At 41.1% G+C, this 18,085-nt stretch overlaps 1 protein-coding gene across 1 annotated transcript in view; it reads right to left on the reverse strand.

The window, feature by feature from the left end:
* PKHD1 (PKHD1 ciliary IPT domain containing fibrocystin/polyductin) overlaps positions 1-18,085 on the reverse strand; it is a 262,741-nt gene that overhangs the window by 117,628 nt on the left and 127,028 nt on the right. Inside the window, 5 exon segments of the mRNA XM_050894040.1 lie at positions 8,328-8,574; positions 10,306-10,441; positions 13,600-13,734; positions 15,076-15,175; positions 16,775-16,887. Of these exon segments, the coding sequence (XP_050749997.1) occupies positions 8,328-8,574; positions 10,306-10,441; positions 13,600-13,734; positions 15,076-15,175; positions 16,775-16,887 (731 nt within the window).

The following is an 18,085-nucleotide window of genomic DNA, read 5'->3' on the forward strand; positions in this document are numbered from 1 at the left end:
ATTACCAGCCACAATTAGCACCATTTCCATTTGCCCTGAACAGCCAGCAATTTCACTGTGCCCTAAATAGCCACCAATCTACCTCTCCTTAATGTTAATGAAGCAGAGTAGCGTGCACACACACGAGTATTTCTAATTCAGAGGATCCGAGGGAGCCTGCACGCATCATTAACATGGAGAGCTTCATTATCAGAGGAAAGAGCCTTCCCCTGAACTTCCCCTGGCTTTATTTGAAAGAAACTAGGAGGCAATGGTCTTAATGCAAAATTAACCCTCACTTTAAACTGCTGGAAGCCTTTACAAAGTGTAAGGGGAAAAAAAAGGATGACTCATTGAAAAGGCTGTATTTTTATATTGAAGCAGGTTTCAATTAAGGAGCAATTTGCTTTAGAAATATGGCAGGATTACTGAATAGGACTTTACAGTCTAAGCCACAATTTACCAATTGTGATTGTATAAACTGTTATGTAATTTAGATCAAGTGCATTGTGCAGAACTGCTCAACATAGATGGGCCACAAAGGATTTGTTAAACCAATCAACAACATCAAGTAGAACAAATATTAACTCTCCTGTTTACGTTTACCATTAACTTACTTATCCTAAGGGTCCATATCTGTGTGTATGAAGGCAGGCGCTGTGTTTAGCTCTAAATGCTTTCTGTTTGTTACATTTGTGTAATAAATGTGTAATCCCTCTTCTAAAACAGGAAACGATATAGCATCGAACTTCAAATGGGACACCAAATGTTTGTATCAACAGTCCAACACATTGTTGGCCAAATGGAGGCTAATTCCAAATTATGACCATACCAAACACTTCACAGGTTTGATGCTGGGCCCAAACCCAGTTCATTTTATTTTAATTGCCAAGAATTAAGAATTTTCAGCTGTTTTCAGTAAATGTGTGTATCTTTGTTGAGAGGCCAAGGACATGATTCAAATCTGCCTTGTATTATGAACCCTTACCATCGGCAAGTTTTTGCATGCACGGGTCTTTTCAAAAATAACTAGAACTTTGTCCCTGATCCTGAGTAGTCACTATGCGATGGGCCTTCTGAATTTGAAGTAAAAGAAGAATTGAGATACCTCCCAGGAGCAGAGGGGCTTGTGACTGACAAGCTAAGATGGCTTCATTTAAAGTAGCTTTTGAGTTTGCTACCCCTGGCTTCCTAACTCCTCTCTGTTCTTAAATCAGTTCCCCAGCTCCTATAGTTTACTGGCCAGTATTTTAAGGAAAACTAAATTGAGATATAAATTCTGAGCTGGGAAGTGGCTGGTAAACTAACAGTTCAAACATCTCTGCAGTGTAAGCATAGCAAAGACCTGCGGAGGACCACTTTGTCATTCCACTTATCCTACATCAGGCAGAGCTCCAAAGCATGCGAAGTGGATCTGACAATCTGGACACGGGTACTCTGGGCATGTTTTTACTGCACCTCCATTGTCCACTTGCAGTCCTCTACCAAATGATACAATCTTAGAACTAATAATACGTTGGTTATAACAGTGAGTCCCAGCTGGCATACCTGTCTTAGATCTACCCAGACCACAAGAAGCACCCAACAGGCTTGCCAGACTTCTCCTTGCAAGCAAAGAAAGCGTAGGGCTAGTAAACGTTGCCTCAATGCTAAATATATCCCCCTGCACCCAGAAACATCCCAGACAATGGTCAAGCTGAGGGGGAAGGCTCGGGAAACGTCTTATATACTCATAAGCCTGTGCAGGTTCTGGCTTTGCTGCCAATACCCCGGGCTGCAGCGTAAATGGAAAGGGGTCGTCCACTGGGAACCAAATTTCTCTTGGCTGCTTTGGTGGGATGTCTCAGATGCCAGAAATATAGCACAGTAAGAGTCGAACCTCTGAAGTTTAGCTGATGTGTTGGTTAACTGAACAGTCAACAACCAATGATTTAATATTTGCCTTCCACGTTACGCCACAGGAGCCTTGAGAGGGCTGGGTTATGAGGCTAAGTGAGTGTGTAAGCCACCCCATGTGTGAATACAGTCATGTACACGGGGAGCATACACGACCAGAGAGCAACTGAGCATGCACACATCGAGAGAAGTGTGATTGTAAGGGTGTTTCACAGCAGGTGGGTGTTCATCTGAAGGCACCACAGTAAGTAAATACCAAAGGAAAAGCAAAACTAGAGTAACCATTTGAACTCTCTTCAAGACTCAAAGACACGGAGGTAGGGGGTATGCTATTCTTTTCACACTAACCCATCAGCAGCGGCTGGGTTTGCAGCAACCGAATGCATGCACTACAGGAGAGGATATTAGACCAGATTTAAGAATTAAGGCTATAAAGAAGAAAGTTAATCTTTTCCTCTGCAGCAGACTAGAGAAGAGGGAAGCGATAAAAGGCTTGAACTACAAGACTGGTGCTGAGCAAGTCCCAGGTTTCCGCAGTGAGAAGGGGAAAGTAAATGAAAGGGAACAAGAGGCAAACTTCCTTCTGGTGTGCGCAGCTGCAAAGTGTTTGGAGTCCCCTTTGCCGCAAGGTGCTGCCTGGCTGCCGATTATTCTAATGCTCTCCTCTTGTAAAAATTATGCATAATGTGAAGAAACTTTTAAAGTCACTTAATCATGTTATGACAATTTTTTAATGAAAATTTGTTTTAATATTAATAGAGACTCATATTTTCATGATAATATGGGTAGCGGTGGCATTTGGAGCAGCTGTATCTAGCCTGCAGCCATGCTGTGCTGTGCCATGGCATAAGCTGTTCTTCAGACTACTCAATAACTTTCTCACATATAAATTTATAAAGACTTTTATAAGCTTCAATTACATTTTTAAAAGACATAAAATCCCTCTTTAAGGGGTGCTTAAGTGACACATTAGTTTAACTTTCAACTGGACTTCGTGAAGAAGCCTTTTGTTACAGCAATGCAAACTTGAAAATGGATCCCCATTGCCCTGGAAGTTGTTGGGTGAAGCAGTTAAGGACAGAGAGTCAAGAAATGCTCAAGACACTTATTTTCTCTAAAAAAAATGTTTGTAGGGTTTTTCTTTAACAAAAAATGTTTTTCCAAACATACATTTTTTGGGGGAAAAGTGCCAATACAGGTACTCTGATAAATTAATCAACACAAAGATACAGAGTCAATCACTTGCATTCAATTGCCCACATTGTAACTGTTAAATAATTAAAATGGTCCCAGACATGCTTTTAGCTTGTGCCAACCAGCCCTATCCCAGCCAGCTCCCAGGCAGGGGATCTTTCCTAAAAGGTAGTGCTGATGCAACTTCCCTGATGTTTTGGAGGCTAAGGAGGTTAATAACATGGCCATGGCCAAGCCTTGCCAGTTGCCCTCAGGGTCAGGGAATGAGCCTGAGGTTGCTGGGATAGAGGTTGTCACACCAGGACTCCCCTTTCAAAATCCATTACTTGGCTCAGCCTTTAAGATTTTTGGAGCTGGAGCCTATCCCTGAAATTCAGGGGAAGCAAAACCCCACCGTCTCAAACCCCTCACGCTTTCTATTGAGGAGCACAGAGAATGTACCACTCTAGACCAAGACAGAGCTATTGAGCACAGGAGATGAGACTGTTTTACTGCTATTGCCTGAAACCTTCTCCTTGTACAGTGTGACTTCATAGCAAAATGAGGATGCTCTTGTGCTATCACTTTGGCCTGATGATCGGCAAATGTGGGTTCAGTGCTTAAGGCTTGGGCTCAGAGGCTTGAAATCTGTTTTTCACCCCTGGTTTTGACAGCACCCCTGTTTTACTCACTACAGGGACCTGGTAGAGTACAATGGATGGATTTCTTCTAGAGCAATTTTTAATTCTTTGCTCTTCAGAAACTGAAGCAAGCCAAGCAACAGTACTTTCATCTTTCTACTGAGATTAGATGAATCCAAGAGACTGCACTGTTAGGAAATTCTTCCTGTCATCCACCTATCTTTATTGTCTCTGCTCAACCTCTGCCAATTGCTCCTAGTCATGTTTTGTTGTATTAATCCTAAACTATTCCCTTTTTATTGTGAACACTTTTCAAATACATCTGGACAAAATTCACCCTTTCTTCTTCTCCCCCCACCCCCTCATTCTCTGGTCATTCTGTGGATATTTTATTAATTGGCTTTCATCCTTAATCCGCTCCAGCTCCTTTCATTCCCCACCCTGTTCCTCTACCAGGTCCATTTTGGAGCTCTGTCTGTGTGACCGAAGCCTCCCTGACTCACCACTTTTACTTGGCTGCATGCTGACAGTCTTTCAACCTAACATGACAGTGATTTGGCTGGTAGGAGCTACTCGGGAGAGAGGATCTGGAAGCAGCACAGAGAGGATGCTCACGGTCTCTCGTTACTTAACGCTTACTCTGTTAAGTACATAGTCCTCGAGAGGACAGGCTAACAGCTGGCCTCTGCTACTCCGGCTGCCAAGTATCTTTGATGTAAGTTGACTCCCAGCTCATGCAGATGAATAATAAAGAAGGAAAAGAAAGGGGACTTGCTTGAAATAAAAAGTTGATTGAGAAGTGCCCGGTCATTGATATGACTAATCTAAAATTCTTAATCAATTTACTGAGAAGACAAAGTTTAGGTCAGGGCTCAAACATTTCCAGAGTTCAACAGCAATGCTGCAGATGAACTCCCATTTGTACTTGCTCCTTAACCACCTTTTGATGCAAAGAGGAACGAGGTGTACTGAATACATTAGCTGTCATGAATTATTAACATTTACATTGTGGCAGTATCCAAAAGGACTCAAATCACACTACAGGCAATGTTGTGAGAAGCTCTGTCTACCCACACAGCATCGATCCAAGAGCTAGTAGTCCATATAATCAAAGTAAACACAGGCTAGAAAGGGAAGTGATTTGCCTAAGACCTCATGATTAACTGGTCCGGAAAGACATCTAGCACAGTTGTATTTTGTCTTCCAACCAGTACCCTTTTTGTTAAATCAGAATGATTCCCAACTCTTCATTTATTGCAGACTTTCGTTTTCGTTATGAGAAACAGTAATCACATGCAAAGCCTGCAGGTAGCTGAAAGTCTTACAGTTTTTCCCTTCAATGGAACACGTGCTTATTTTTTTTCCTATTTGGGAAGGGGGTTTTTTTCCTCCTTCTTCTAAAACATGAATTATAAGACAGATGTGAATTATTAATAGCCCTCTGACAGACCACTTCAGGATTTCTGCTTGTGTACTACTAAGCTGAAACAGCAGGAAATGGATAATGGTTCAGGCTTCTACTTCAAAAAGAAAGTGAAATGTTGAGCAGGGCACTGGGAAGGGAAGATGAGCATGAGGAGAAAAGCAGGAGTGGTGTTTAGATCACTAAAAGCCTTTTCCACCCCCTTTCTTTTTATGCCAGGAATTTGCAAGTGTCCTCCCTGGGTAAGAGAAGCAGGGGCAGTATTTCTCCACTGGATCCATTTAGCTGCCAGCTGCTCAAAGGCAGGAACAAGTCCAGCTTGGGGAGGCACATGAAGCAACAGAAGTGAGCTGGGACAGTACTTGGGAGCTGTAAGACCATCAAAGCTGATGGGAAAGACCTGGCTGTATCCCAGGACTGGGTTATTACAAAGGTGGGATATGAGGCAGTGACAGTAGGAGGCTGAACTCTCCAAAACCATTTTCTATCCCTCTAGAAATTAAAAAAAAAATAAAAAATCAAAAGTGGCATTCTGTTGCAAATTTACAGTAGAGATGATTTACTGGGAGTGTGAAGAGATATCAGCAAGGAGTACATGTACCATACATTGTAAGACATGGTTATATCCACACAGATAGACAGATCTTCTCCGACAAAACCATGTCTCATCCACTCACAGAGAGCGTAAGCACTCAGGCACAGACCTGTGGCTACACCTCTTCTGATAACTGACTGGTGCTGTGGCCTGCCTCTGGCCTTGAGGCTAGCTGGCATGGCCTGGCCATATCCATACAATCAAACTCCTTCAGCCTTCAAAACAACATGGGGACATCTAAATTGCCCTACTGGAAATGCTTCCTTGGGTTGTGTTGACCTCTAATTGTACTGATGAATTACTTGGGTGTAGGATAGCTGTCCTGGGCCAAAACCACGCCATGGACCATTATGAGTGTTTAACAGTACAAACAGCTGAAACTGGAACGGGTTCAAAACTAAGTCAAAAAGAGAGATAGACTGCACTTACGTATATATGTTCATGTACAGATGCGCAAACACTCCCTGTGCTTGCATAAGTCTTATTTCCCCTAAAACCAGTGTAGAAGACAGGTAGAGGAAAATCGCCATTCAATTTAGGATTGAGACACCTAAATGCCTACTGATATTTAAATAGGAATTGGGTGATCGTTACAGTCACTAGCATCATAGTAAGTGCAGTCAGCAGAAGCCCAAAGGGCACTTCAGCTGACCAGCCCCTAAGAGAAAGATCAAAGGAACAGAGGCATCTAGTGCTACTCAAAATGTCCCAAGCAATCAAAAACTTTGCTGTGAGATACCAGATCTGACCGAGTGTCTCCAGGAGATCCTTGCCTTTCTGCCATGGGGTGAAAAGCCAAGGGAAATATCATAGGGCATTTTAAGTGGCACTAGACACCTCTCCATGGGCAATCAAATCAAGGACACAGGTTTCCATCAGCTGTAATGGGACACATTGCCAGTGTCTACATGGTGAACACACATGTTCTTCAGGACAATATCTAAGTTTATATGTCTTCAATCCAATTTGAATTTACTCATATTGAATTTCTGGTTCACCTGCCAAATCTTTGCAGTAATTTTTGACTGCTGAATAAGCTCTGAGAGCTACATCATAGATTTACTGTAGTACCTTTCACTCATAAAGTAATTTGTTCATTTATGCTTTGAGTTCCTCTATCATGATTAAGACAACAAACAAATGGGTTTTCACTTCCATCTATAAACAGTGGTATTATCACAAGTAGCCACTGAAATCAAGTGAAAACTGGCATCTTAATGCAGGAAAAGCAATTACCTAGTTGCCAAAAAAATTCTGCCACTCACAATAACAAAAGTTTATTCTTGAGTTTCATATCTCCCTTGTACCATTGTCTGATCCCATCATGTTGATGGGAAGCCATAACTATATAGACTGAAACGGGTTGCTTAGATTGTGAGCCCGGGTCAGTCTTAATAAGGTTTGATGATCTGAATTCACTAAATTCACCTTGCAGCAAGCAAAGAACTGCAAAATGAAAGACCAGAAAGTCCTGATGAGGTAGGTAAGAAAGGCATGGCTTCAACAGAATGGCAGAAACATATCTACTGGAAAGTTTTCTTTTAATTAAATATATCATGAACTTCTTATCTCTTTTATACAATATGGCTGTTCATTGCATGAGAGGTGGGCCCATGAAATCACAAACTGTTGAATTCAGTTTTAGTCGAAAACATAATGCATGAATCTGACAGTTTATGAAACTAACATAGCAGTGAAATCAGATAGCAAAGATTTTTTGCGTAAGACATGAAAATCTACCCTATTCATGACCACTTATTCTTTGGGAGCATTTGGGGAAATGTCTCACAATGAGCATAAACGGAAACCCTCTAAGAACTTGACTTAAAATATAATTAAATTCAAACTATTTTTTTTTTTTAAGACTGCATCTTATTATCATCTTAGGTGTTTCTTTCTTGATCTGGAAGTATTTTATAGGTCAACACTCAGAAAATCTTGGCAAAGTTTGCAATTCACCCACTGAATCTCTGACTGTTTCTGGGGCTTGGCCATCAATCTCACTTTGAACATCTGAGCGTCAGTGCCCACCTTGAGCCGGATTCCCATTTCTACAAAGGCCCATTTATATACCCTCGGTATTTGAAGAGTGACAAAACAGCAGTACACCACAACCTCCACTTAAAGGCTCACTTAACACTGTCAGAATTATCTCAGGACAGGAATCAAGACTATAGGTAGGAAACCAAGGTAAGAAAGATAAGCAGCGTGCTGAGAACCTCAGAAAAAATTGAACTTGCGCAGGCTCAAGTAAATAAAATAAACCAAGACTGTCCTGTGGCCTGGATAATTCTCATAGCTGTTCACACAGCTAAGTTCTCCTCCCCAAAAACATGACTACTACATCCAAATTGCCAGATGGGAATGGTCCCTGTGCTATCTCTCAAACCACGCCTGAGAACTATCTGGGCGAGAACAAGCAGCCGGAAAAAACAGTGCCAGGGACCACATGGACAACAACATGGACTAATGTATGCCAGACCTCAGGCTTTTGACCTAGTTTAGGACCCAGCATAGAGGCAGGAGTCTTGGGACTGTGTTCAGACCCAGCAACTCTCTCAATATAAAACATAGCAAGCAACATTCATGCTAATTTTTCAGAAGTGGAATGGTTACTTACAGATGAAGAGACATACGGTGGAAAACAAGGTCCCTGCCACAAACACTGCCACCAGAAGCTTGACTGAAGTTGGCACTGGCTGTGCAAGATACCACAAGGATATCTGTGGAAGGGAGGACATGACTTCCTTTCTGCCCTGTGACAGAGCCGTCGAGATCCTCAAGGATGGCAGAGTGAGGAAAAGGGAAGGACACTTGGAAAGGTGAGTTGATGAAGGTCAGACGTTCAGCTCTCACTGTGAACCCACCTGGGGGAGAACAAGTAACATATCAGAAACAGAGACTGACCTCTTCAAGTAATAGGCCTGAAGACATCTCTGGCGAAAAAGAGATTAGCTTCACTTCGCCTTCACTTTGAAAAAATGTCTGCTGAGTCAACAGGAGGGGGAGATTCACAAAAACAAATAAATAAATAGGGATGGTTGTAGGAATTGTCATTGCCGTGCTATGGTCAGGTCCCACCTGTCCAGCACCCTGTTGTGACAGGACTTGTGGTTAGAGACTCCTCTGATCCAGGTGCTGCTCCTGGCCCTACCAGCATCTCATCAGTGACTTCAAACGCTTCTTCACAAGTCCCACTGCCAAAAGTTACAGTCCCCAAAACAGTGATTTGTATAGATCCTTTCTGCCCTGTGTATAAGATAAATTCTTTAGAGATAAGGACTGTTTATGTATGTGTGTAAATATACTTGTGTGCATATGTACAGCACCTGACACAATAAAGCCTTGGCTGAAAAGTGTGGCTGGAGGATCTTTTCATTATTGTAATGCAGATAGCTGTAAAGAGGAGGAATATTCATGGGGGTTAAAGCTCAGGAAGTTTTTGAACACATTAATATTTCCAGAAGTGTCAGAAAATCATTGCCCCATGGACCGTAACAAGTCATCCTTGGCATGAGTGTTCATGCACTGCATTAGGTTACTATTTGACTATCGTATTGTCAGTTGCAGCCTCTCTGAGTCAGATTTTACTATTCCTCCTGTCCTTTGATCTCACCTCCTGAAGTCTTTTTCTCTGTTATGTTATTGTAAGACAGTATACGTTTATATATAAATATATTTAAGAGGTAATTGCAGTTGGAACATTCTTCAAAGAGCCTTTGGGTACCTTTTTAAAGCTCAAAAGGATACTTAGTTTACACACGTTATCTTAGGCAAATTCACCTAGGGTTTAGGCTGGCCTGAGGTAGGAGCTTGGCGAAATTCTGCGAGGATGTGTCATAGCTATTAAAGAAATCATCACTCTTGAAATTTTGCCTCCCAAAAAGAAGAAGCGGTAACAAGTCAGTGTATAAAAACCCCTTCCACTGAGAAAATTAAATCAGTGCAAAAATAAGGCTACCTTTGTCTTAAAAATATGTGCGGTATGTGGCTTCAACTAAATGATGAAGCTATTTCTAAGGGAGATTGTCTGGAGAGAACCTGCAACCTCAGCCCTTGCAGAGCAGCTAAAGAGTCTGATTCAGCCCGCTAGCAGTGTCAGCAAAATGCACACACTAAAGAGGGTGAGTACTGTTGAGGACTAGTTGTTATGCATATCACTACAATCCCAGCTTAGGGATTTTCTCAGTTCATCTGAGCTGCACACTACGCACAGTATTTATCTTGCATCTACATATCATCATCTCATGCCCCACCTCCCTGCGAATGGGGAATAGCTATTATCCTTCTGTCCCAGTTGGGGAAGTGAAACACAGAGACTGACACTTTTGAAAACTATTTAGTGCCGTGAAATCTAAGCAAAGCAGGTATGCAAATACCTCAAAACCTAGCTCTTGATACAAGCATAGTGACAAGATTACAGAAGCAAAACTGGGGCCAGTACTCTTCATCATTATACAGTGCTTTTTGCGGGATTCAACTGAAATATCTATCAATGGTTGTCTGTGGAAACTATGAACTTCTGAACATCTGAATCTCAAATGGGAGGAAGCCAAGGACTGTGGAAACCCTGCTAAATCAGAGTAAATCAAACTCACCCTGCCCTTGGTAGCAGCCAGAACAAGTCCTGATTGCTGTGCAAGTGTTCGCATCAAAGTTCCTGAAAGTTGTGTTGGAGATGAATAGTTGGTATCTTTTGGGAGTTTTTAGTCCTGCTGACATACAGGTCCTATCCTGCAATGAAGAAATGAAGAGCGCTGGGAAACATATCTCCATGTGAATCTCCAAGTCTAATGAGTCCAGGATGCAGCAGCTGGGACACAAGGATGTGATTGCACTCATGCCCATGGTTGTGGGGCAATGTATGCTGTTTGAAGGACAGATCTAAGCTATTGCTTTGCACATTCTGACAAGTAACATCTGTTTAATTCACCATTTGCAGTATGTGATAGTATTACTTTCAGGGCAGTGATTGCCTTGTTTGCTTTGTCCAGGTTGTTGCGTACTAGTTAAGGTTGGCCATTTGAAAGGAAACGAAATTTCATATTCCCTGGGAAGAAAGAATCCACCTGGAAGGCACAGTGAGCAGATTTGTTCACGGTCCCTTTTACTTTACCTTGTCTTGTCCAACAGGCAGGAAATTTCCCCATTCTACAAAGCTGATCATCCTAATTTACATTCTAAGAAGAACTTGACTGCTGAGATTCAAAGCCCTTTTGTGTGACTGGGGATGGGGGGAGGCATTTAAGCTCTCCTCAAAGCTCTGGTTGACTTCAGGGTACATCAGAACAACAAGAGGTCAAGTGTATCAGTGAGACAGGAGAAAACATAAGACATGAAAAGGAAGAGGAAAACCCACAAGTGGTGGGAAACACAGTGGACAAACTAGATTTTATGGTGGTTGTAGGCCATGGCACAGAGGAGATGTACATCTCTTGCCAATTTATCTTGAAGACAGGCTAGGAAGAAGGACATACTCAGAGACAGTGTGTAGCCTGGAAGGGAAAGGGCTGGCAGGAGTGTGTGATGCTATCTCTGAGGCCAATAAACACTTTTGTAGAACAACTCTCGAAAGCCATAGTAGAGAATCAATCAAGAATCCACCCTCTGTGAAAACATCCTCTTTAACTGAAAATGTAGAATGAAATGGACTTTTATAGTTTATCACTTCAAAGAGATGGTGCTATCTTCAGCCTCATTAAGAGACAGCAGCTCCATCACCTGTTTTACTCGGAGGCTAAAACACCTGGGATGATGGCCCTGGTCCCTGGGCCATCTTCTTCCAAGTCACTGCTAAGCAGAAATCCCTGGCTTCTGGTAACAAATCAGTCAGACTCTATTGGTTTTTTGCTTACACTTGCCTGTTCTTCCACACCAATCCCATTTCCATCATTTTTTTTAGTTAATTTATGTTATTTAAATAAATAGTAAATAGAAGAAGGGTGTGAGATGATAATTCCTCCCTAGTGTGTGTCATCTGTCTCAGACCTCCCTGTTTTTCAGGAGGAAATGCTTTTCCGCAATTGGCTCCACAAAGGCAATGAGCTGCTTATGAAAGTATGGAAGAGGTTTGCTGAATGTCTAGGAAACTAATGAAAGTCTTTCCCTCGGCTTTTACAGGCCCTGGCTCTAGCCTTGCCACTAATGTTTTAATTGATCAAAGCCCAAATTTTTAAATGCCCTGATATTTCCAGAAAACAATCTTGTTATAAAGCACCTCTTTCAAAAACTGGAAGGGCTAGCAGAGAGGAATATCCAAGGTTCCCATTAAATTAATGTCATAAAGTTTTAATTGATATTAAAGAGACATCATTATTAAAGGCAGAATTACATAAATTAAGATGTAAATTATGACAAGGAGGCTCTTATCATGAGATAATCAAAGATAATCACCCCCCTGGGGTACTGCAAGAAACAAGGCACAGCTGAGCGCCTCTAAATCTCTTAATAAGTACAACATCAGAGTCCTTCCATGGATCCTGCAAAGCAAAAACAAAGACATCCACCCTTTGGTGTCCAAGAGAAATTCGTGTGTCATTGGAATGCTGCAAGGTTGGACGGGTGAGGCCAGGATTATATCTGAGCTACATACTTTCAATAGATCCATTACAGAGGTTTCTTTCTGCGAGCTTCTAAAGAAAACTCATTTAAAACTCTTTTTCTGCTAGTCCGAGAGAAAATTAATTTCATAAACAATGATAGAAAACGGAGCAGGGCGAAAAAGCCCTCAAAATCATGAACAAGCTGCTGTGGCCAGTTGTAACTAAAATTCCTTTATTATCCATGTTATTAATCTGTTAACAACCTGGTAGCACCCAAAGGACTTTGTCCAGCTGCCTAAAGAAATAGTGGAAGAAGGTCATATTTACTGCATAAATAAAAATGTTACATTTTGATTGCATTTGTCATTCCCAAGTAAATAAGTAGCACTCTGTGTTCCAGGTGCGCCAATGATGCTATCAGAGAGCAGAGGAAACCAAAATGTTAACTACGATAGAAATCAAATCACTAAAATTAACCCTGTTGTGTATGGTTAAATGGTGTCTGTTTATTACAGCAAAAGGTATATAGGAATTTATGTTAGAAAAGCTTATTTAAACAAAAATTATGATTTCTCTCAAAAATTCAGGTTCTGTGAAATTCCAAGGGTTTTCTGAGACCATGTCAATCATGAAAAAAAAAAAAGACTAGGGAAGAAATTAACACTTATCTTACTAAAATCTTTCAGCTTGTAAGTTGAACAGAAGCATGATTTTGTTTTTACTTCTGAATGTTGTTTTATAAAGAATATACATGAATATGCATTGTAATATAAAATCTTTTAATAGTTCCAAATTCAAATAGAAAAATCAGAGTCCTTCTTTCAAGTTTGTTTAAAAAAATCTTCAAAACTTCCATATTGAAATAAAAAGATGTTTGGAAAAAATGCTGAATTTTCCTGCAGAATGCAATCTCCAGTTTCTCGTCAGCTGGTATGGATGGAGCACCTGAAAAATGATGCAGGATCCAGCTGATCAAATGCTATTTCTCTCCTGCTGCTGCCAGCAGAAGCAACAAAATCCTTGGTTCCAGCAGACTGCGAGAGCGGTGCTGATGCTCCAAGTTTCTCTACTTTATCACCAAATCAATGTCTCTTGCAGGTGCTGCTGCTAAAGGCATCATCTTTCCAAGGAGTGAAAGACAGCTAGAGGACTAAGCAAACAGATTAGTGCCCAAACCTCATCCTGAAGCTGTATTTATCTTGACATACAATCTATTTAAAATCCAAATTTCACCCAAGCTGCCATGGGGCGGGGGCTGTTCTTCAGGTTGCTTTCTTATTTCTCCAAATTCCTGTTTGAAGGGTTGCTGTGCAACTCAAGAGACCCAGAAATAACTCCTGCAGTGCTTACCTTTTGCCCAATGTGTCCAATTAAAACGCTATCAGCTACAGAAGTGTTTCCCAGGCTTTCTACGATGTCAATGCCAAAGTCTTTGCAAGCATAAATCCAGAAATTTTGGAGTTCAAGGTTGCTGCTACTAAAAATCTATACAGAAGCATAATAAAGGAATAATAATTAAAAAAAAAGATTGTGATTTATAACTCTGCTTTACTTACAATACAATAGACAGGGGAAGTACAAAAACACATAAAAGTGTTGAATGTGTATTTAAAATTTGAGCTTCTCCCCTTAATTTCTTATTTCTCCTTTTATTTAATAATACAAAATTTTTTACGTTCTGCCAACTTATTTTCATGTTAAAAGAAAAAAAGAACAGTATGAAAGAAAATCAGAACTGAGAGTCAGTAATAGACAGGGTAAAAGTGCTCTAAATATTTTGGGGTTCATTACTGGAAAGAATAGCAGGGTAAAGAAGTTAACGTTTGTAGCAGAAAGATGCCTTGAAAATAACCAGAGGTATTGCTTACAGTCACCTAACAGCAAGAAAACTGTTCCTAAAGGGAGCCCACAGAAAGAAGCAGAACAAACTTAGTTATTCATGTATGCTAGGTCAGTAACATACAAAGAAATTACAAGTTAGGCAGAGAAAATCACAAAAACAAAACTGCAAAACATCCTTCTATTTTTTTTCCGTACAAATCGGCTTTTCCAGCAAGAGAATGCACCAGTCTGAAAAAAACCACACTGAAAAATTGGACACCTTCAAAGGAAGAGCCATAGGATGGGTTAGACTAGAAAACATGCCTTACAGAGAAACACATACAATCTGTTCAGGTCATCAGACGGGGGGTTAAACGACACAGCCTCTAAGCACCGGTACGGGAAGAAAGTATCAGGTAATGAAGAGTGGTACGGGTTTTTTAATCAGATTAAGTAACAGTGAGCCACAATAGCTGGAAAGTGAAGGTAGACAAATTCAAACAAAAACCATTTTTAACAAGGATGAAAAAATTCCCACAGAAACCATTAACCCATGAAGGTAACAGATCCTCTACCAACCGCAATCTTTACGAATAGCTCAGATCCACCGGGAGGATTTTTTTGGCTGCATGATCTAGTGGAAGGTGTCCCTGCCGATGGCAGGGGGGTTGGAACTAGATGATCTTTAAGGTCCCTTCCAACCCAAACCATTCTATGATTCTATGATTATAGTGGCAGACATATGCTAGATGATTACAGAGGACACCAGCTATTGATGAAAGTAGCACTGATTCTGCATTGAAGCAGTAAGAAGAGCTCACACAAATTGTGTTTCTGGCTTTATCACCAGAATAGGAGCCTCCATCTGAGGGACGTGGACACACAGTTACAAGAGCTTTTACCGTAACTGTGGTTTATTTGCAGACTTAAAAGATGAAGTCAGTGTAGAGGTGATATACTTGCAAAGATCCTGAGCATCACAGAGGACAGTCAGGACAAACGTACCTGTGCTCCACCTTGGCTGCTCCAAGCTGTGAAGCTGTTGAACTGAACAGGTCTGTTTGGGCTGTCTGGCAAATATTCTGGGTACACCAGCAACCCATACCTGTTTAGGAAAGAAAGCAAAGGAGACTGTTTCTTTACAGTGCATGTATTCATGAGCAGATTTTCTTATTCATCATTTTGATGTCTAAAATTTTAAATCTGTAACAGTTGTCTGCATGAGACTTTATCATTTAATCCAAAATCAAAAACTGGTGGATAGCAATATTTATTTTAAGCATCTAATCATGCTGGAGAGGATCCTTAAAATTTCTTTTAAAGTGTTTTTGGAATTAGCCACCCCAGGGCTAACAACCAGTGAGCAGTACCACTGGCAGGTGCTCTCTGCAAAATACCCCCACCATGCTCATGAGCTTTCAACCAGTGTCGGCTTCAGATGAGCCCGACATGAATCTGCACAGATAAGGCTTTTCTAGCTCTTGGATTCAGCCAACTTGGAATACACTCCAAATGTAAGCGTTCCTGAATGCAGCCCTTGGTTTGACCTTCTCAGAGATTTTAAATCCAGATTAATATCTAGATTTCCTCAAGATTCAGGTGACTCCGTCCACTGACTTTTAGCACAATGTAATTTTTTACTATTGTTTCTGGTTTAGGGAGGTACAGGCAAAAGCTCTAGTGAATAGCCATTCCTGGATGCTACAGGAACAACTGTTATATTTCATGTCTGACATAGACACAGCACCTTTTATCCCGTTGGACTGCAAAGTGCTTAATTTCATTTCAATCTGCTTAATCAGAGGCCAAACTCTAAGGGCTGAGTATTTGTGCTGCTATGATATAAAGCATCTGGAGGTAAGAAATGCCACTCCAGTTTGACTAAGCCAGTATCATGTCTCTAATGGTGGCCTGCAGGAAATGTTAAAGGAGGAATGTAAGGAAGAAATCGTGTATCTGTTCTCCTGCATGCCATCCTCTTCTGCTCAAAACGTCTGGTGTACTTAAAAATGAGCTTTCAATTCAACACATAAGCGCCTGCTTCAGTGCTTTGCTGTTAAATGGTTGATGAGGAAATGTGTTAAATGTGGCACCTTAAACTACATCAGCATCATTTAAACAAGGGGGTAAAGTGGAGGAGCTTGTTACCAGCACAGGGAAATGCTGCCAGTTAACAAATTGGGCTTGGGAATGAAGAAGAAAGGACCGTATTGAAACTACTAGGGGAACCATTCGCAATCAGGCCCTGAAAAACAGCCCCAGCCACATCGCTGTCAAACACTGATTCTGCTCTGCTGTGGACAACTCTGCTTACAAGAGAGGAATCATAGAAACATAGAATCATAGAATGGTTTGCGTTGGAAGGGACCTTAAAGATCATCTAGTTCCAACCCCCCTGCCATCGGCAGGGACATCTTCCACTAGACCAGGTTGCTAAAGCCCATCCAACCTGGCCTTGAACACTTCCAGGGATGGGGCATCCACACCTCTCTGGGCAACCTGTTCCAGTCCTTAAAAGGGTGGAAGCCTTTAAAAGGGTGAAAGTCCTTAAAAAGGGAAGCCCTTGAAATGGTGCAAAATTAAAAAAAAAAAAACAACCAAGTCCTGAAAGGAGGGGCAAAGCCTTTTCTGCTCATCACCGCAATTATAGTTAGCAATACCACGCACAGAAGGAAAATCTCTTCAACCAAAGATCCTCGAGTACCTTGTGCAGGAATGAGCTATGTTCTCACTGAAGGACAGGAGAGGCATTTTAGATGGTCCCTCAGGGGAGAGATGAAAGAAATAGCCATACCCAGCAGCACACACTGTGTTACCCTGCAGAGAAGCATATGTGACTGTGAAAAAAGATTACCACAGATTTCTGGAAATTAAAATAAACTTAAGAAAAACCCAAATTAAAATCCCAGCTGAGGTCCATTCAAATTCTGGTAAGTCTGGCTGGCAGAAGCTGGTACCTTGTTTCTGTGTCATCCTGTTTTCGCTCTGTCCTTGGGCCAGTCTTAAAAAAAACCTATTCTCAAGCCAGGCAACAAGGGTTGGCCAAGCAATAGAAACAAATGACAGAAAAATGGTATTGCCATAACTCTTCAAAATGTAGGTAAGAAAAAAAATGTGTGGAAAACTTCTTACCCCTATAAAATCCTTTCTAAGTAGGAAAACAATGTCATGAAAGAAAGGTAAATCACAAAATACTCAGTTTATTGATTTACTTCTCAATCTGTATCTTTCTCATATCTCCCAAAACAAATACAGCAAATGGAAACAACATCGCCCCGAAAAAGTGAGACCCCCTAGAAGTCAAGAGAAAACAGAGAATTACATCTTCAGGATATGTCAGTGGCTGAACAACTAAACTTACTCAGACCTGTGGTAAATTACTTGCTTGGATTATTTTTAACAGGGTAAGTGAATAACCATGGGAAGATGTGCTGTAAGTTATTGTCACTTAATATCTCTTAATGAAGAAATTATGGTGTTGCATTCTTTGTATTTTTGCAAGAGGTGAAAAATAAGTGAACATAAAGTCTGCCTGGCCTTAGATTAAGAGTTTGGTACTTACAGAGTCAGTAGCAAGTGGGTTATGTGGGTTATATACAGTGGGTTAGGAGCTTTTCTACTCTAGGGAAAAAACCTGTTCTTACCTGCTTCATTCAGAGAGCAGCCAAACTTAGTTGGTTTTGGATGGTGTCCATATAGCAATGTTTTCATCTGCGCATCTGGGCATGATCCCTCTCACCTAACTTAGATGTGTAAAAATTAGATGCTGAAGTCCAGGTTGGTAAACCTAGGCTCCCTTTCCAGGAAAAAATAAGGCATACGTATGTCCAGAGGGCAATTCTTCTGGTTTGTTCTTAGATAAGATTAATTGCTCTCTGGAGGTATCTAGTTCTCTAAGGGGAGTCTAAGATGAGCTTTCTTGCAGCTATAAGAAGAGCTTGTTCTCTAAGATCACGACTGACACCCACCGCTACCATTCATAGGTCACCAGACAGTGTTAAAACACTAATGACTT

This window comes from Gymnogyps californianus, chromosome 3 (genome assembly GCF_018139145.2).
Source record: "Gymnogyps californianus isolate 813 chromosome 3, ASM1813914v2, whole genome shotgun sequence".
Lineage (NCBI taxonomy): Eukaryota > Metazoa > Chordata > Aves > Accipitriformes > Cathartidae > Gymnogyps > Gymnogyps californianus.